General features: G+C 42.4%; 1 protein-coding gene across 1 annotated transcript in view; it reads right to left on the minus strand.

The window, feature by feature from the left end:
* Positions 1–19,585, minus strand: part of ABCC8 (ATP binding cassette subfamily C member 8) — a 1,237,886-nt gene that overhangs the window by 116,946 nt on the left and 1,101,355 nt on the right. The window contains exon 31 of the mRNA XM_086954145.1: positions 13,368–13,481. Within this exon, the coding sequence (XP_086810271.1) occupies positions 13,368–13,481 (114 nt within the window). The remainder of the gene's footprint in view (positions 1–13,367; positions 13,482–19,585) is intronic.

Below are 19,585 nucleotides of genomic sequence, written 5' to 3' on the forward strand. Positions count from 1 at the left end.
AAACCCCATCAGGAAGCACTTACAGATATAAAAAACAGGAAGAAGGGAGAGGATGGCAAATACACCCATTTTTGAGTTGTCAGGAGGGGTTAAACTAAAAGAGACCTTTACAGCACAATTTTCATATGCATTTTGCTAAAAATAAAAAGCTGTATGTTCTGTAGGGGCAAGCAAGAAAGACAAAGCCTCTGTATGGACCTATATTTCTTTTAACATTGAATGTATCCAAACGATTAGTGAAAGAGATGCCAAAGAGAGAAACTTTAAAGTATTATTCAAACATAAAAGTTTATTTAGCTATTTTTTTCATTTTTTAACATTTTTTAAGAAACATTTGTGCAAAAGTACATATCATTGTCACTGTGAAAATCAACATTTTTACATACATATTTTTGTAGTAAGCCTATCATTCAAAGTGCCCTCTAATAGCAGTTAATCCTAATAGTCAAAAACACAAACTCATATATCAGTCATACTATTTCTAAAGAAAAGGAAACATACCTAACAATATGAACACATAGACAAAATTATACAAAACATAAGACTAATACAGATAGTAGCTCTAAGGTGTGCTTAGTGGAATACGTATAGGAACCTAGATGGTGTAGTTCTACTGGTTGTGATGTAGTTAACCAGTTCGTATCCAAAACAGTAGATGTTGGGCCGACGTACGTTTCGGTGAGTGTCACCTTCCTCAGGGCCAGGGACAACAAATATACAAATATATAATAAGTGATCTTAAAAATATGAGGGCATGATACAAGGTTCTGAAAGACAGAGAGTACAAAAAACTTTTTAAGTATCAAAATTTCTTTTGCTTTTTTTATATATCACAGACTGAATCAGTGGCATCAATTATACACATATCTTCTTTACAAATTTAAAATTTAGTACACGCTCATAGCTAGCTATACATCTTTCTGTAGAGTTAGGGGTTGGATAAACCAGAGGGGTTGAGAGTCAACATAGTAAAAAGATAAGAGATAGAGTATAAAGGTTCCCATTGGATCTGGTTCACCCAAAGTGCTTACAGTCAATTTATAAGGTGCATGCAGTGCTTATAGGATGTTTTAGAGTGCTGTTATATTGTTTTAGCATACAGGAAGAAAGCTTTACCTATGATGTGGTGAATCTAGGCGTTGGCTGTATTTTGGGTAGGATTCTGGCCGGTCTCTTTAAGGCAAGAGCTAGAAGATACAAAAGGATTTCTGTAGTTGCCTGATTGCATAGAGGTTGTATGACTGGTGACAAGTGGGTGGTATTGAGTTACTTCAAAATGCGAGGCACGTTCCCTTAAGTTTTCTTAGTTTTGGAGCCAACACGGGGGGCTTCTGTATATCGAAGGGTAGTTGCTGTGCAGACACAAATATGAAAAAAATCGATATGCTAGCTGCTTAGGAGGGCGGCAAAGCTCTGAGTGAGTTCGCACCAAGTAGTAGGTTAATTACCTGGTCGTTCGTATTAATCGATGTTTTTTTTAAATACAAGGGCCATATGGTACAAAACGCCTCTATCTGTATGTTGAGATAACAAAACATATAAACATGAGTGGGGTTTTATAACTCAGTTTTTATAGAACACAGTGGTGACAAGAGATGCTCTCGAACTAGCACTACATTGAAAAACAATGACCTAATATATTTGTATACTACGAGGTTCAAATTAGTTATACAAATTATTGATGGGCTAAGACCAAATCTATAGTTAGGTTTTTTATATATGCTATGGTGGAGAATCGGTTATTGTATCATTGGTAACACAGCTAGGAGCTGTAACTGCAGTGCGTTCGGATGATACGGCAGCATATTTGCATTCTATTGGGGAGATGAGCTAAGTAATGAGGGTAACTCGTCTTACCTTATTTTTAACGGTCCGATGTCGCGACCGGGGGTTCCAGGGACTCAGCCCAGTATGAGTAATTATTTAGATACACGTAATTGCAGCCTCTAAAAAGATGATAAGGGTGGCGGTCAGTTGGATCACTGGGAATAGTTAAACAATGCCCGAATTTGTTAAAAATATTGGCAAGGAGTTTAGGTTGCATATTGCAGGTAGTGCGGCGTGGGTTGAGGTTGCGGGTGGTTCGCATCAGCTTGGTGCGGCTGGGCGCACGAACGGAGCAAGTTCGGGAGCGTCTCTTACCTTTTACTTGAAGAGCTGTTGTCACGACCGGGGGTTCTTGGGGATAGTCCCTTCATGAAAGGGTTACGAACATAGGGGACGATTTAAATGTAAACCACTAATTAAGAACAGATGGGAGGTCATGAACACAGAAGTAAGACTCATACTCTGCATCCATTTAGATTGAGGTTAAACATAGTTAACAGACTTGGGCTAAGCGTGCTCACACTGTGGCGGCCATATTGAAATGGAGAGAGGTGATAAGAGATTAGGGTACATAGTGCTTTATTTTGGCAAAACTTTACAGGATTTAATTGTAATGAGATTATAAGCGACACCTATTTATGAAAGTTTGCAGTATATCATAGCATGAAGTTGGTCTTGCGCTGGGGCAAGGCGTTTTTAGGTGGCAAAATAGTTAATTACAGTTGCAGCAATATTATTGAAGTGTTACTATCCAGGAGATTTCTTCATTGTGCCCAAAACGGACTGTGTCCAGGTAATGGATCCAAAAGGTTTCGCGTTTTTTGCGAAAAATTGATGGGTCTTTTCCTGGAGGTGTGTGAACGTGTTCCAGAATTTGCCATCGTAGGTCTTTTTCATTATGGTCATACTGGACAAAATGGGACACCATGGGGGCATTGATTTTTTGCGTTCTAATTGCGTATTTATGTTCCGAGAGTCTAGTACGGAATTCTCTGGATGTTTCACCTATATATCCTATGTCACACGGACATGTGATCAGATATATGACATTTTTGGTTCTGCAATTAGTCATTTCTTTTAGATTTCCTTGCTTGTGTCCGTAAGTCCATTTCTCACCGGGAATTACCTGGTCACATGCGTGGCAGTTGCCACATCTGTGATTACCTTTTGGCAAAGGATTTCCATCCATGGTTTTCTGTTTATTTCTTTCTTTGCTTTTCCACCTGCTGTGTACCAGCTTGTCACAGAGATTTTGGTTTCTTCTGAATGCTAGGATAGTTTTACTTAGTCTACTTTCTTGTTCGTTTGTGTTCAATATCTTCCAGTTGTTGTGGATCACCTTCCTTATTTTATTGTTGATGGTAGAGTGATTCAGAACGCATACAAGTTTTTGATCCTGGGATTTCGGAGTTGGGTTTAATAGGACATCTCTGTTGTAATATTTCGCTCTTTTCATAGAGCTACTTATGAGGCGTTTAGGATATCCTCTTGCTAATAACCGTTCCGTTAATTGGTTGGCATGTGTCATGAAGTCTTTCATAGACGTGCAGTTTCTTTTTATTCGTAAGAATTCCCCAAACGGGATAGAATCCTTTTGGCAGTTAGGATGGTAACTGCCATGTTCCAGGATGGTGTTTTTGGCTGAGGGTTTGCGGTATAAGTCGACTGTCAGTTTGCCATCTGTATGTCGTACCCATATATCCAGGAATTCCACTTTGTCTGGGGAGAAATTATGAGTAAATTTCAGATTTTTGTCGGCTAAATTGAGCCATTCCATGAATTCCTTTAAAAGGTCTTCTGTCCCTGACCAGATAAAAAACACATCATCTATAAATCTGTGCCAGCTGGAGATGTTCTCAAAAAACGGCGCGATTTCATTGTAGATATTCTTGCGTTCAAATTCTCCCATATAGATGTTAGCTATACTGGGGGCACAAGAGGCCCCCATGCTTACACCTTTGACTTGATGGTATACTTCATCTCCGAATTCAAAAAAGTTGTTTTGTAGGACCATTCTTAAACATTCCAAAATGAAGGTGTCAGGTCTAGATCCTGGTGTTCTTGCTAAGAGTGCTGCAATAGATTCCATAGCTTTGTCTTGAGGAATATGCGTGTATAGGGATTCTATATCACATGTCACAAGCAGTTGGGTGACATTATTGAATGGGGAGTTTTCAAGAACTTTAATCATGTGCCCAGTATCCTTGATGTAGGAGGCATACGTGGTGGTAAGAGGGCATAGGAAGGCATCTAAGTATTTCGAGAGGGGTTCCGTGCTGGAGTTTATGGAGGCTACTATAGGTCTCAAAGGTGGGTCCAATGTGTTCTTATGTGTTTTTGGAACACCGTAGATTGCAGGGACCACAGGGTAGGTATTGATGAGGTAGTCCATTTCTTTCTGGCAAATGAGCCCTTCTACAAAAGCGTTGGATACTAACACTTTTATCTCTTCTGCTAGGTTTGTAAGCAGATTTCAAATCCACCAAGACATTTTTTCCTTCTTTAGGAAGATTAGGTTAAGAAGATACTTTGACAACCAAGAAGCAAGAGAAGAAGAGGAAAATTTATCAGGCTGCCACCCTCCCTGCCACCCTCCCTCCACCTTCACCCCCACTTTGGACATGCTTGGACCAGAAGTGGCAATACTTGAGAAAAGTGTTCTTAATGAACTGGAAAGAGTTTTAAAATATATTCCATTGCCCTATACAAATCTGGAGAAAGAGGAAAGATCAGCTTTGAAAACGCTACAAAATAACCAAGACATTATAATAAAACCATGCGACAAAGCAGGAGGGATTGTGATCATGGACACAAGCCACTATGCAGACAAAATCAACCAAATGTTAGGAGTGGAAGAGCATTACAGAAAAGCAAGCAGACGATCGCTTACAAACCTAGCAGAAGAGATAAAAGTGTTAGTATCCAACGCTTTTGTAGAAGGGCTCATTTGCCAGAAAGAAATGGACTACCTCATCAATACCTACCCTGTGGTCCCTACGGTGTTCCAAAAACACATAAGAACACATTGGACCCACCTTTGAGACCTATAGTAGCCTCCATAAACTCCAGCACGGAACCCCTCTCGAAATACTTAGATGCCTTCCTATGCCCTCTTACCACCACATATGCCTCCTACATCAAGGATATTGGGCACATGATTAAAGTTCTTGAAAACTCCCCATTCAATAATGTCACCCAACTGCTTGTGACATGTGATATAGAATCCCTATACACGAATATTCCTCAAGACAAAGCTATGGAATCTATTGCAGCCCTCTTAGCTAGAACACCAGGATCTAGACCTGACACCTTCATTTTGGAATGTTTAAGAATGGTCCTACAAAACAACTTTTTTGAATTCGGAGATGAAGTATACCATCAAGTCAAAGGTGTAAGCATGGGGGCCTCTTGTTCCCCCAGTATAGCTAACATCTATATGGGAGAATTTGAACGCAAGAATATCTACAATGAAATCGCGCCGTTTTTTGAGAACATCTCCAGCTGGCACAGATTTATAGATGATGTGTTTTTTATCTGGTCAGGGACAGAAGACCTTTTAAAGGAATTCATGGAATGGCTCAATTTAGCCGACAAAAATCTGAAATTTACTCATAATTTCTCCCCAGACAAAGTGGAATTCCTGGATATATGGGTACGACATACAGATGGCAAACTGACAGTCGACTTATACCGCAAACCCACAGCCAAAAACACCATCCTGGAACATGGCAGTTACCATCCTAACTGCCAAAAGGATTCTATCCCGTTTGGGGAATTCTTACGAATAAAAAGAAACTGCACGTCTATGAAAGACTTCATGACACATGCCAACCAATTAACGGAATGGTTATTAGCAAGAGGATATCCTAAACGCCTCATACGTAGCTCTATGAAAAGAGCGAAATATTACAACAGAGATGTCCTATTAAACCCAACTCCGAAATCCCAGGATCAAAAACTTGTATGCGTTCTGAATCACTCTACCATCAACAATAAAATAAGGAAGGTGATCCACAACAACTGGAAGATATTGAACACAAACGAACAAGAAAGTAGACTAAGTAAACCTATCCTAGCATTCAGAAGAAACCAAAATCTCCGTGACAAGCTGGTACACAGCAGGTGGAAAAGCAAAGAAAGAAATAAACAGAAAACCATGGATGGAAATCCTTTGCCAAAAGGTAATCACAGATGTGGCAACTGCCACGCATGTGACCAGGTAATACCCGGTGAGAAATGGACTTACGGACACAAGCAAGGAAATCTAAAAGAAATGACTAATTGCAGAACCAAAAATGTCATATATCTGATCACATGTCCGTGTGACATAGGATATATAGGTGAAACATCCAGAGAATTCCGTACTAGACTCTCGGAACATAAATCCGCAATTAGAACGCAAAAAATCAATGCCCCCATGGTGTCCCATTTTGTCCAGTATGACCATAATGAAAAAGACCTACGATGGCAAATTCTGGAACACGTTCACACACCTCCAGGAAAAGACCCATCAATTTTTCGCAAAAAACGCGAAACCTTTTGGATCCATTACCTGGACACAGTCCGTTTTGGGCACAATGAAGAAATCTCCTGGATAGTAACACTTCAATAATATTGCTGCAACTGTAATTAACTATTTTGCCACCTAAAAACGCCTTGCCCCAGCGCAAGACCAACTTCATGCTATGATATACTGCAAACTTTCATAAATAGGTGTCGCTTATAATCTCATTACAATTAAATCCTGTAAAGTTTTGCCAAAATAAAGCACTATGTACCCTAATCTCTTATCACCTCTCTCCATTTCAATATGGCCGCCACAGTGTGAGCACGCTTAGCCCGAGCCTGTTAACTATGTTTAACCTCAATCTAAATGGATGCAGAGTATGAGTCTTACTTCTGTGTTTATGACCTCCCATCTGTTCTTAATTAGTGGTTTACATTTAAATCGTCCCCTATGTTCGTAACCCTTTCATGAAGGGACTATCCCCAAGAACCCCCGGTCGTGACAACAGCTCTTCAAGTAAAAGGTAAGAGACGCTCCCGAACTTGCTCCGTTCGTGCGCCCAGCCGCACCAAGCTGATGCGAACCACCCGCAACCTCAACCCACGCCGCACTACCTGCAATATGCAACCTAAACTCCTTGCCATTATTTTTAACAAATTCGGGCATTGTTTAACTATTCCCAGTGATCCAACTGACCGCCACCCTTATCATCTTTTTAGAGGCTGCAATTACGTGTATCTAAATAATTACTCATACTGGGCTGAGTCCCTGGAACCCCCGGTCGCGACATCGGACCGTTAAAAATAAGGTAAGACGAGTTACCCTCATTACTTAGCTCATCTCCCCAATAGAATGCAAATATGCTGCCGTATCATCCAAACGCACTGCAGTTACAGCTCCTAGCTGTGTTACCAATGATACAATAACCGATTCTCTACCATAGCATATACAAAAAACCTAACTATAGATTTGGTCTTAGCCCATCAATAATTTGTATAACTAATTTGAACCTCGTAGTATACAAATATATTAGGTCATTGTTTTTCAATGTAGTGCTAGTTTGAGAGCATCTCTTGTCACCACTGTGTTCTATAAAAACTGAGTTATAAAACCCCACTTATGTTTATATGTTTTGTTATCTCAACATACAGATAGAGGCGTTTTGTACCATATGACCCTTGTATTTAAAAAAAACATCGATTAATACGAACAATCAGGTAATTAACCTACTACTTGGTGCAAACTCACTCCGAGCTTTGCCGCCCTCCTAAGCAGCTAGTATATCGATTTTTTTCATATTTGTGTCTGCACAGCAACTACCCTTCGATATACAGAAGCCCCCCGTGTTGGCTCCAAAACTAAGAAAACTTAAGGGAACGTGCCTCGCATTTTGAGGTAACTCAATACCACCCACTTGTCACCAGTAATACAACCTCTATGCAATCAGGCAACTACAGAAATCCTTTTGTATCTTCTAGCTCTTGCCTTAAAGAGACCGGCCAGAATCCTACCCAAAATACAGCCAACGCCTAGATTCACCACATCATAGGTAAAGCTTTCTTCCTGTATGCTAAAACAATATAACAGCACTCTAAAACATCCTATAAGCACTGCATGCACCTTATAAATTGACTGTTAGCACTTTGGGTGAACCAGATCCAATGGGAACCTTTATACTCTATCTCTTATCTTTTTACTATGTTGACTCTCAACCCCTCTGGTTTATCCAACCCCTAACTCTACAGAAAGATGTATAGCTAGCTATGAGCGTGTACTAAATTTTAAATTTGTAAAGAAGATGTGTATATAATTGATGCCACTGATTCAGTCTGCGATATATAAAAAAACCAAAAGAAATTTTGATACTTAAAAAGTTTTTTGTACTCTCTGTCTTTCAGAACCTTGTATCATGCCCTCATATTTTTAAGATCACTTATTATATATTTGTATATTCGTTGTCCCTGGCCCTGAGGAAGGTGACACTCACCGAAACGTACGTCGGCCCAACATCTACTGTTTTGGATACGAACTGGTTAACTACATCACAACCAGTAGAACTACACCATCTAGGTTCCTATACGTATTCCACTAAGCACACCTTAGAGCTACTATCTGTATTAGTCTTTTGTTTTGTATAATTTTGTCTATGTGTTCATATTGTTAGGTATGTTTCCTTTTCTTTAGAAATAGTATGACTGATATATGAGTTTGTGTTTTTGACTATTAGGATTAACTGCTATTAGAGGGCACTTTGAATGATAGGCTTATTACAAAAATATGTATGTAAAAATGTTGATTTTCACAGTGACAATGATATGTACTTTTGCACAAATGTTTCTTAAAAAATGTTAAAAAATGAAAAAATAGCTAAATAAACTTTTATGTTTGAATAATACTTTAAAGTTTCTCTCTTTGGCATCTCTTTCACTAATCGTTTGGATACATTTAATGTTAAAAGAAATATAGGTCCCTACAGAGGCTTTGTCTTTCTTGCTTGGTTCGTCTCCCCCCTCTGGACCTTAAAGTATCTGGGAGAACTCTCTCTTCTCATGTTCTGTAGGGGCAACTCAGGAATCTGGCCCTTCAGAGATCTGGCCTCTCTTTCTTTCTCTCGTTCTCTCTCTCCCTCTCTCTTTCCCTCTCTTTCTCTCTATCTATCTATCTATCTATCTATCTATCTATCTATCTATCTATCTATCTATCTCTCCCTCTCCCATAAACGACTGCATGGGTAACTTCGCTATGCAAGCGGCTCGCGAAGACGCAAAAAGCCCCGCAAACACGCAAAAAACCCAGCGAACACGCAAAAAACCCCACGAACACGCAAAAAAACAAAAATACGCAAATTCGCACAAATTTGAGAATTCTGCGGAGCGCGAATTCGCAAATCCGCAAATTCGCGGATCGCAAATTCGCAAAATTCGCCCATGCTTAGCTGATATACGGGAGTCCCCTGGGCTGCTCTCACAGGCAAGACATTAGTAGATTATAATCGGATCCTGTCCCAAGCACAAGGATTTGCCATGTGGGAGGGATACAAGAACAGTTGGCAGAATAAAAGTCCTCTCCCTATCAAACATGGAAATGCCAAATGGGACAGCCTAGACCTGCCCGCATGGAGTCCAGGGGCCTTTCTATAACTTCTGTCACCACGTCCAGCACGGTAAAAACATTTCTTGGCCCTGACAGGGAAGGAGACATCAGCTAAATAAAGAAATGGTTTAGGCAGATCCAGAGCCTCTTCTGAAGGATGAAGCGGTTAGCCATGATGGATTCAGGGTTTCTGGAATTTCTTACAGTACACTGAAGAGGAAGTGCAGCAAAAGAAGGCGGGCATAGGGAGAGAAAGAAGACAGGTGAGCTTCAATATTTTATCACTGGATAATGCACAGGATAATTTTGGCACCTCACCACCACTTTCTTAGAAAATTACTAGACCTAGGAAGGCAACACTTGAAGAAGGATGACTGGTGGTGGAAGAAATTGACTGAAGAATTTCTAACGCCTGGCTAGCTTTAGGGACTTGAACTACTCATTAAGGGTCCTTTTGTCTGATTTAAAGACTCAAAAATCAGATAGACTTCTTCCTGCAAGAAGTCTGGCTGACAACAGAGGAATGGGTACTGCAGGAGCCCTTCCAAAAAGAGACCTGGTACACGGGAGCCTGTCCTGTGAACCTAAGGGCTGCCGGAGTGCCCAGAAGCAACTTTTGACAGGAGCTGAAGAAAGTGGGAGTTAGTCAGGTTTTCTATCTCCGGATGCCAGAGACAAGATGCAGTGGCTTACACAGGGAGGTCATACAATAGGTAGGCAACACAACTAGGTTCATCCTGCTCAGAGCTTTTTGCTGCTTTTAAAAGGGGTTAAGTGGGAGCTTGCATTAAATGTATCTGGCCTTGTTGAACTCTACCCTGCTATAGCTTCCAGCCTTTCCATGATGGAGGATTTTGAGAATTAACAATTGACTCACTCTGAAGGTAAAACCTTGAACCATCGTACAGTGACAAATATATACTCGCAGCGAAGCAACCTTGGTGTTTACAAAATCCAAATGTATGTGCTCAGAAATTTTACAACCAGAACACATGGCTTCAGTAGGAGCTTGACATCGATATATCTGCCTCTGCGGGACTCTCACCAGCTTCAGCCTTGAATCTTGACTCACTGGAAGGCATTGAATTCAAGAAGTAGACTCCATCATGAGATAAACATGTTGGCTGGGGTGACCTGCTTGGTGGATCTGACTTCCATTCAATTTCATTTGCACTGAATACAGGCCTAGGTCCTTGTCATCTGTGAACGGATATGTTTAATGGTGCTTACTTTTTCTAGGTACATTTTAGAAACTCCTATCTCCACTTCCCATTTTCAATTTGAATAATTTTATTGTCTTTTTACTTGTTCAATTTTCCTCAATGTTTCTAAAACTTATTTGGGAATGTTATTGTCTTGTTTTCTTGATTGTAAAATAGTAATTACAGCTTGAATTTAACACAGATTCCCTCCAGTTTACTCCATACATTTTATGGATTGAGAAGAGATTCACTGTGACATAACAAGGATAGGTTTATTAGGTTGGTAATGGCTCCCCTTTCATATATTAATGACCCAGTTTCTCAAATTATGTATAATCTAAAGTGTAATTTGACTATTGAGGACACTGATGCCTACCAGACACTCAGGAGTACGGTATATATGCTGAAAGGGTTCACATTTCTCTGCAAACCCCCCATGGTTCTGATATGTATGTATAACATGTATGTATAACACACTTGTAAAGCGCTTGCTGTCACCCGACGGGCATCCTGATATGTTACTGTCATTCAATGGAGGTCCTCCCGGAAATATTCAGGAAGCAGCTCAACAATCACCCATCTACATAACCTCCAGAAGTCTTACTTAACGTCAGTTTTGCTTGGGCCCCAGAAGACTTAAGTTGCCCGTATGGTTATAAATTGATAAAGGGTTCTTAGTACCCACTTATCCCTTAATGTCCTGTATATGGGGATATGTAGAACGTATGCTGTCTATAACCTTAGTTAGGGGTAAACTCGTGTTTCCATAGTTATCACTGGTAATGTGTTGATGGTACAAGCGTAAGATACACAAAACTGTAAAATGGACCACAATTTATGACATCTGAATGAAGGATCAAAACCACAGAATAACAATAACAAAATCCTCTTCCTGGGGAAGAAATATCCAAGCCTGGAGATGACCTACTTCTAAGCTCAGTCGACGGTGTCTTTACAGACATACGAGTTCTATAACTTTTTTTTCTTTTTCGGTGGCTTGGGCAGTGGATTCAGCATAGGATGGCAAAACCTATTTGAAGAGACTTTTTCTTCAGTCTATTTTAAGGTAACTATTGTCAGCTATCCTAAAGCGTCTGGCTGACACAACTATGCCTTAAAAAAACAAGAGGCTGCAATAGCGTCAGTGACACTTGACACTCATTGGTAAGTGGTTGCAGTTCTCGCATCAAAAGATAAAAACGGAAAATAAAGTTCTGAATCACTAAAATACTTTCAAATACGAGAAAGGGGATTTTTGTATTCTTCACTTGCAGCCGATATTTAAACTAAAGGGGTAAATCTTATCGTCACTTCCAGCCAACATTTAAAATAAAAGGGTAAATATATTTTCATATTTGAGAATCGTACATTATAAGTAAAAACACCCTGGCGAATTTGGATTGCCGCAGTAACCTTCAGCCTCCTAAGAGAACAGCATTGCTTGTGGGGCAGGTTATGTTGTATTAAAATCTGCTATTTTGCATTAATGACAAATAAATAAGGAAGTAAAATCTGTACACAGTTACTTTCAGTTGCTCACTTTTGTGATTATTTATACTGCTTAGTTAAAATTAAAAACATGATTGTGCTAGGACTTTTCTGGAATCCTCAGACAACAGATATTAGATTAAACCGACTCGACAGTTACCCTTAATGTTATACAATGTAAGCATGCAGGAGATCTACCCCTTGCATGTAGTTCTGTTTAGGTCATACGTCTATTTTTGGTAATACACCATTCCCCACATACACAGAGGAGAATACAGGAATCACTGTCCGTTCAAAGGCAACATGTCGTTCTCACGCACACATGCAAATGGAACTCCTACCTCAACAATTGGTGAGAAGCTGCCCCTTCATTATAGTGAGCATGAAAACCACAGACCCTCGGTTTGCAGCAGTGGTGTAGCTAGACCTACTGCTACCTGGGGTGGACCCTAAGTTTACCACCCGGTGCAGGTAGGAGCGGAGAGGCAGACAGACAACTTGCTCTGCAATTGGGGGGCGATGGATAATTTGTTCCAGGGGGCTGGAGGGGGGTCTGTCTGGTTGCCCTACTTGTTCTTGGGGGCGAGGAGGGGGGGTGATGGTAGTCTACATACACGATTTGCTCACCTCCGCTGCCCCCAATAACAGTGCAGCCCGGGGTGGACCGCCCCCTTGGCTACGCCATTGGTTTGCAGCTTTCAATCTGATTAAGAAAGAAAGCCACCCTGGGTACAGTAACACTCAGACTGTCTGTGGTGAACGCAACATGTCTTCCTTTGAAAGCATACCCCTGCAGCCTAAAAATACTTAATATCATCAGCTCATTTGTTACTCCTAACCATCAGCATGAACTCACATATCCTATCATCCCCCACTAAAGATAAACCCTAGCTCCAATTAATTTAATCGACTACAAAGAAACTGGAAGAAGTGAATGGAATAGCTTCCTTGACAGTAGAAGACTAATCTAAATAACCAACCATACCCAATAATTACTGGATTAGGCACTAAGCTTGGGTTTCAGAGCAGCATGTTTCCCGGCGTAAAGCAATACTAGACCTTGTCAGCTGCAGTTTGTTATGTTATGTTATGTTATGTTAAAATTTACTTATTAAGGGCACGTACGCCCATAGGCTTCATGGCGCTAGCGGAGAGAAACATAACACAAGCCCTATATAAATGCAATTACAATATAATAACATACATTAAAACACCAGAATTTAGGAACAACTTTTGCACGGGATTCTTACCATCAGAGCATACGTCAGGCCCAAGCCAACAAGTCCAGAAGACAAGTGATTGTATAATGCATTAGTGATAGAAGCAACAGCTGCAATGAGGACTACGCAGGCACCAATGTATTCCTGAAAGAAACAATGCAGTTTTAGCATGTTCATGTCCTAAAGTTGTAGGCATCTAAGATATTACAAAAGACTCTGGATCAGCTTATGAGTCACGTGGAGAAGTATTTCCAAAGGAAGTATCACTTCTATCAATTTGTGTACCTTGGTTTCACAGCATCCTGGTCCACGATTAACCAGGCAAATTAATAGTAGCCCATATCGATAGATATGAGTAAACAGGAATGGTTAGGTCGATTCTACATGTTATTCCCCATTTCTGGGTCATTATCTCATAATGGCATGGGGATACTGCACAGTATTGGGAGTTCCGGGTACTGTTACATCTCCCTGTATTTACCATGGCACCTGCGTTAGGCCCCTCTTTTTGTTCTTCCAGGCTCATTTACAAACATGTGGTATCCATGATTAGTGGAAATCTTAAGCATTCTGATTACATACTATTGATCCTGGCATCCTTGGCGTGGTTTCCCCCTAACCTTTTGCGTTCAGACCTTCTGTTTTTGTTGACATCGCTTTTGCTGGTGTTGGGGTTCTGCACACTTTACCATTGATAAGCAGTGCTAAAGTGCTTGTGCTCTTTCCCTAAAACATGGTAACATTGGCTTATATCCAATTGGCATATTTAACTTACATGCAAGTCCCTAGTAAAATGGCACTACATGTGCCCAGGGCCTATAAATTAAACGCAATTTAGGTGGGCCTGCAGCACTGGTTGTGCCACCCACCTAAGTAGCACTTTCATTGCAGAGCTTGTGTGTGCAGTAAAACTGCCATTTCGACCTGCCAAAATAAAACATTTGACAAACCCAAGTATTCCTATTTAATACATATAATTCACTGCTAGGGTAGGCCCTGGACAGCCCACAGGACAGAGTGCAATGTATGTATTGGACTTAGCCCTTTTTAGTTAAAGTTCCCTAAACTTTTTTGCTTTCCCCCTAGACCTTTTTTCTGACATGATGTTGCCAACTTAGATGCTTTAGGCACTTTGCCACTGCTGATCAGTGTCAAAGTGCAAGTGCTCCCTGAGTAAAGTGTAATGGTAATTGGTTGTCCATGATTGGTATGTTTGCCTTACTAGTAAAGTCCCTAGTAAAGTGCACTATGTGTGCCAGGGCTGGTAATGCAAAAGCTACTAGTGGGCCTGCAGCACTGATTGTGCCACCCACAAGTAGCCTTCAAGAGTGAACTCAGGACTGCCATTGCAGTGCCTGCGCGCAGTTTGTTAAACTGCCATGTTGTTCTGACAAGTGCACCCACGTGCCAGACCTTACCCTTCCCTTTCTATGCACATCAGACATGCCTATGGTAGGCCCGAGGTACCCCCTGGGCAGTGCATGTGTACCATGTCCTGACAGTGAAATAATCCCCATTTCGTTTTTCACTTTTGAAAGGCCATCTTGCCCATAGGATAGAATAGGGAGGCTGTGTAATATGTTTTCCAGTCTATCTTCCCAAAGTCTTAAGATGGGAAGGGGAAGTTTAGTGTTCCTGAACTCCCAATGTAATAACACATCTTTTTATGAAGGTGGTTTTTGCATTGTGTGCTTAGAAGCCACTCTTTTAGAAGTGGCTGGGTTTTTGTGCTCTAACATTTTGGTGTGTTTCCGCCTAGTTGTGGTTTGACTGGCTGGATTTAAAAGTGATAGAATCTGGGGAATGTCCTGACCCAGGGGAGGAGGGGAGACACCAACAGGCTGACCTGCATCTGGAGTGTAGGGGGAGGAGTAGGCCCTAGAGGTGAAGAGGCCTGGGTTGCAGCCATAAAACAATGTTTCTATCTCCTACTGAGTTATTGAGAATCCAGACCCCCACTAATCAAAGGAAGAAGGTGTCATTGGCAGGGAGGCACCCAGAACTGGTTTGAACAGGGGTCAGTGCCCCCTGAACACAAAGACTTCAAAGATATTTAGGGGTATAACTATGAGAGCAGAAGCCCCTGAAGTTTGGAGAAATGGATTGATCAAGATTGAACAAGACTGAAACTACTTTGTGGTCAAGAGGAACCTTTGCCAAGGAAGAAACAACTGAAGAGACTGAAGGAAATGACGACCCTTGCTGTGTGTTCTGGGGCTGGCCTGCAGTTTGCTGTTTTAACCAAGGAGAGGCTTAAGGGACTTTGCTGTGTGCTGTGTCCCCTTGCTGGAAAGGACTTTGCTGTGTACTGTGTCCGGAAGTAACTTATCCCAAGGGCCCGAGGTGAGCTGGCCCCCTGTTGCGGAAACTCAGGAACACAAAAGTTTCTAGGAGAGTCTCAGTGACGCTGTGTGCTTGTGGCAGCCTAAGACCTTCGTAGGACGTGCCCTGTGATCGTGGGCACCTGGCGTCCAAGCGAGGATCAGCAACGCTGTGTGCTGGTAATTTTTGCAGCCTTCGTGAGGATTATCCTGTTGTCGAGGGCACCTGGAGTCCAAGCGAGGATCAGCAATGCTGTGTGCGTGTGCTTTGTGCAGCCTGAGACCTTCATGAGGATTGCCTTGTGATTGTGCATGCATGGAGCCCAAGTGAGTATCAGCGACGCTGTGTGCGTGTGATTTGTCCAGCCTGAGGCCTTCACGAGGATTGCCTTGTTATTGTGCACCGGAGTTAAAGTGAGTCTCAACAATGCTGTGTGCGTGTGGTTCGTGCAGCCTGGGACCTTCGTGAGGAGTGCCTGGTGATCGTGCACCCGAAGCTCATGTGAGTCTCAGCGATGCTGTGGGCGTGTGCCCTGTGGCAGCCTGAGATCTTGGTAGCCTCCGCGGCCCGGACTGGCAGCCCCAGAGGAGCTAAACTGCCTACCCGAGCCTGCCGTTGCCAAAGCGGGACCTCGAGACAACCTCGTCGAGGGAGGATCTGAGACTCGCTGCCCGGAATACACAAAAGATTGCATCGGAGGCCCAAGTCACTGCAAGAGGAGAGGAGAGTGTGGTGGTGCCCCTCAGGTAACGTGTGTCAACGCCTTGTGTGGGGTGCGGACTTGGACGGAGACGCTCTCTGCTCTCCCATTCCTGCAGTGTGAGCCTCTGCTTCGGCTAGTATCGCAGCCCGTACTTGCCAAAGGTGTGGCAGTACCGGGGCCGGAGTGAGAAGCTGCACTTTTTGTTCACATCATACCCATGTTGGGGCAACTGTGACAGAGGCTGACGGAGAGTTATCACGAGTGGCTGGGGGACCGCTAAAGGCACCGTGATCAGTGCTGGAGTGTATTGTGCGTTGCATTATTTCTGCATAACGAACTACCTGATTAGTGTATTACGCATTGCATTATTGCTGCATAACGAACTACCTGATTAGTGTATTACGCATTGTATTATTTCTGCATAACAAACTATGTAATTGTTGTGTTACGCTTTGCATTAAGTTTACATTGGAAAATGCCTGATTGTTGCATTACACAATGCATTATTGTTACATTGCAAAGTGCCTGATTCTAGCATAACGAACTGCATTATTTTTATATTGCTAAGTGCCTGATTCTAGCATTACAAACTGCATAGCATTGCATTAGGACTGCAGTGGAATTTTTAGAAGTGCTCATTAATATCACCAGAACTTCCAAGGACTGGCTTTCCTTACAACTGGCCAGGAGGAATATTACAAATATGCATATGTTGGATTTATATTGTGTCGTCTTAACATATATCTTTTAATATACATTTATACTCATTTTTATGAAACTCGTGTGGAGTCCATTTTTGATCTCATCACTGGGTTGCTGTGAGCACGGTTGCAAATACTTTACACACATGCCTTGAAGATAAGCCTGGCTGCTCGTGCTAAGCTACCAAGAGGGTGAGCGGGGGCTATCTCAGAAGGTGTCCTTCCTTTCCCTGACGTGGAAACGAGGGTCCCTATTTGGCCTACCAAGATTTGCTTACATACGCACTAGCAACCTGAAGGATCTTCTAATACACACTAGACCTCCATAACCCAAAGCCAATCCCCAGAAGACACTGTGGGATCTGCCACCGGTCAAAGACCACTATCCCTGTGGCTCCTGCTCTGTGTGCCCCCAAACCAAAACCACCAAAGAACTAACTTTTCATAATGGGGTAACCTGGTCAATCACGAAACACACTAATTGCAATTCAAGGAACTGCATTTATATCGTGACCTGCCCCTGTGGTCTCCTTTACATAGGCATGATGACTAGACAGGTGAAGGAACGCGTGATGGAACACAAAAGCAATTTCCGTTGCCACAAAAACAACACCAAAATGACAACACACTACCTTGACAAACATCATGCCCATGACTCATTCAGATGGGCTGTACTTGAATCACATCCAGGAATGTCAGAAAAAGCTCTGTTCCGACTGGGACAGCGATGGATCCTTTGCCTCTCCACTGACAAAAATGGTCTCAATGAAGACATCCCATGGAGCTCACTAACCTGATCAGTCCATGAATAAGCCCAAGATCAGCAGCCTCATCGCCCGCTCAATACCTGCTGTTATTATACCTAGACACCAACGTTGGCATCAACAAAATACCTTTCAGTATGCCCAGACTCCTTATACTCACCATGTCATTGGGAATATTGGGATACCCACCACTTTGCCATTAGACACCATAAGTTTCCGATATGCCATATACACTTGCCAACTAGTTTCTTAAAGGCGCTGTCACCCCCATATGAACTTTTATTATCAACTTCTGATATCTTCTCCACATTACAATATGCTATCATGACCACTCACTACAATACAAGTAGTATTCATACACTGGCCAGATTTACCTTTGAACACCACGAGCCCTCGGACAATCTGATCCCTCCAATAGGACACAGCTAACACTGTCAATCATCCTATTCCGGGAACATCCAGGGAGAGAATACGATAACATCCGCGGCCTCTCTGGGGGCCCTGTGACTTTGTGTATTCCTTCGATGCAGTGCATTGCACATTCCTCATTATGAGGAATTCCAAGATGGAGCCTACTACCGTGGGTTAGCGGTCTAGTGCTCCCCTGACAGGAGGTCCTAGCAACCAGGAAGTGTTCTCTCATTTGACTCAATCAGCCTGGGTATAACTGCTCCCTGGTCGGTTCGGTTGGATCGTCCCAGTCTGGAAGGAACGCCGGGGTAGGATACAGACAATCCTTGTATGGCGAAACCGTGAGTACATGTCAGTGAGCAGTTACTATTGACCCGAATCCCACCGCTTTGGTCCATGGGCTCACACTAACGGCGTCAGTGCGCTTGGGGGTTGGTGTTCAGTCCCAACTGCTGGCGACTCACCTCCTCATAAGCAGAGTTATTACTGGCATGCGAGTAGCTGATACTACGCCCTCTGATGCTCAGCAACTCCAGTGATGACATATTTTATTGTGGACGTGGATGTTTACATTTGTGTGCCGTTACTCTGGCTGCTCTATTTGGAGTATGAGTATGTGATTCGTGATCATGGCTAATTATTGTGTTGTGACGTTGCGCTATGGGATACACAGGACACAGCAGGCTTGGCGGTGTCTGGTGTCATGTCGCTCCTAGGAACGGGTCCGATAAAAAAAAAATTTGGTGGATGGAATTGGAGTTGGCCACACCTAGTCACCAGACACTCTGGCCTTTCCCTTTGTCTTAACAGCGGCTTTTGCAATTACAATAATCGGGTCCTAGCATTCACTCAGACGCCTTTCCCCAGCAGTGGCAGCTTTGGGCGTCCACTGATGAGTGGGGCACTGTCTTGGGCACTACATGAGTGGTTGTTTACAGATCTCAGACCCCTTGCGAGTGTGTAAAGAAGTCTATTGTTTTACCCCCATCCCTTAGGACACTACAAACTTAGTGTCTGTCTCCACCAGTACTGGTTGCCACATGTTCTCGACTTCAGTTGGGTGAGCTCTTTAGGACAGGAAACTTTTCTTGATCCCTTCAATGTCCATTTATATCTGATTGTTGCTGCTGCAGCTGTTTTTAATGATTTTCATGTGACCAATTCACACATATGAGTCACAGAGGACGCATGACACAGCTCACCTGTGTTCCTCATCCGTTGAGCACCACACACCTTGTTTGGTGCATTTCACAGACCATTTTGCAATGTATTATGGTAACCAATTGCTGTCATGTTATGTTTTTTATCTCTTGCAGGTTGAGTTAGATTTACTAGTCCCACTTTTTA

This window comes from Lissotriton vulgaris, chromosome 2_1 (assembly GCF_964263255.1).
Source record: "Lissotriton vulgaris chromosome 2_1, aLisVul1.2, whole genome shotgun sequence".
Lineage (NCBI taxonomy): Eukaryota > Metazoa > Chordata > Amphibia > Caudata > Salamandridae > Lissotriton > Lissotriton vulgaris.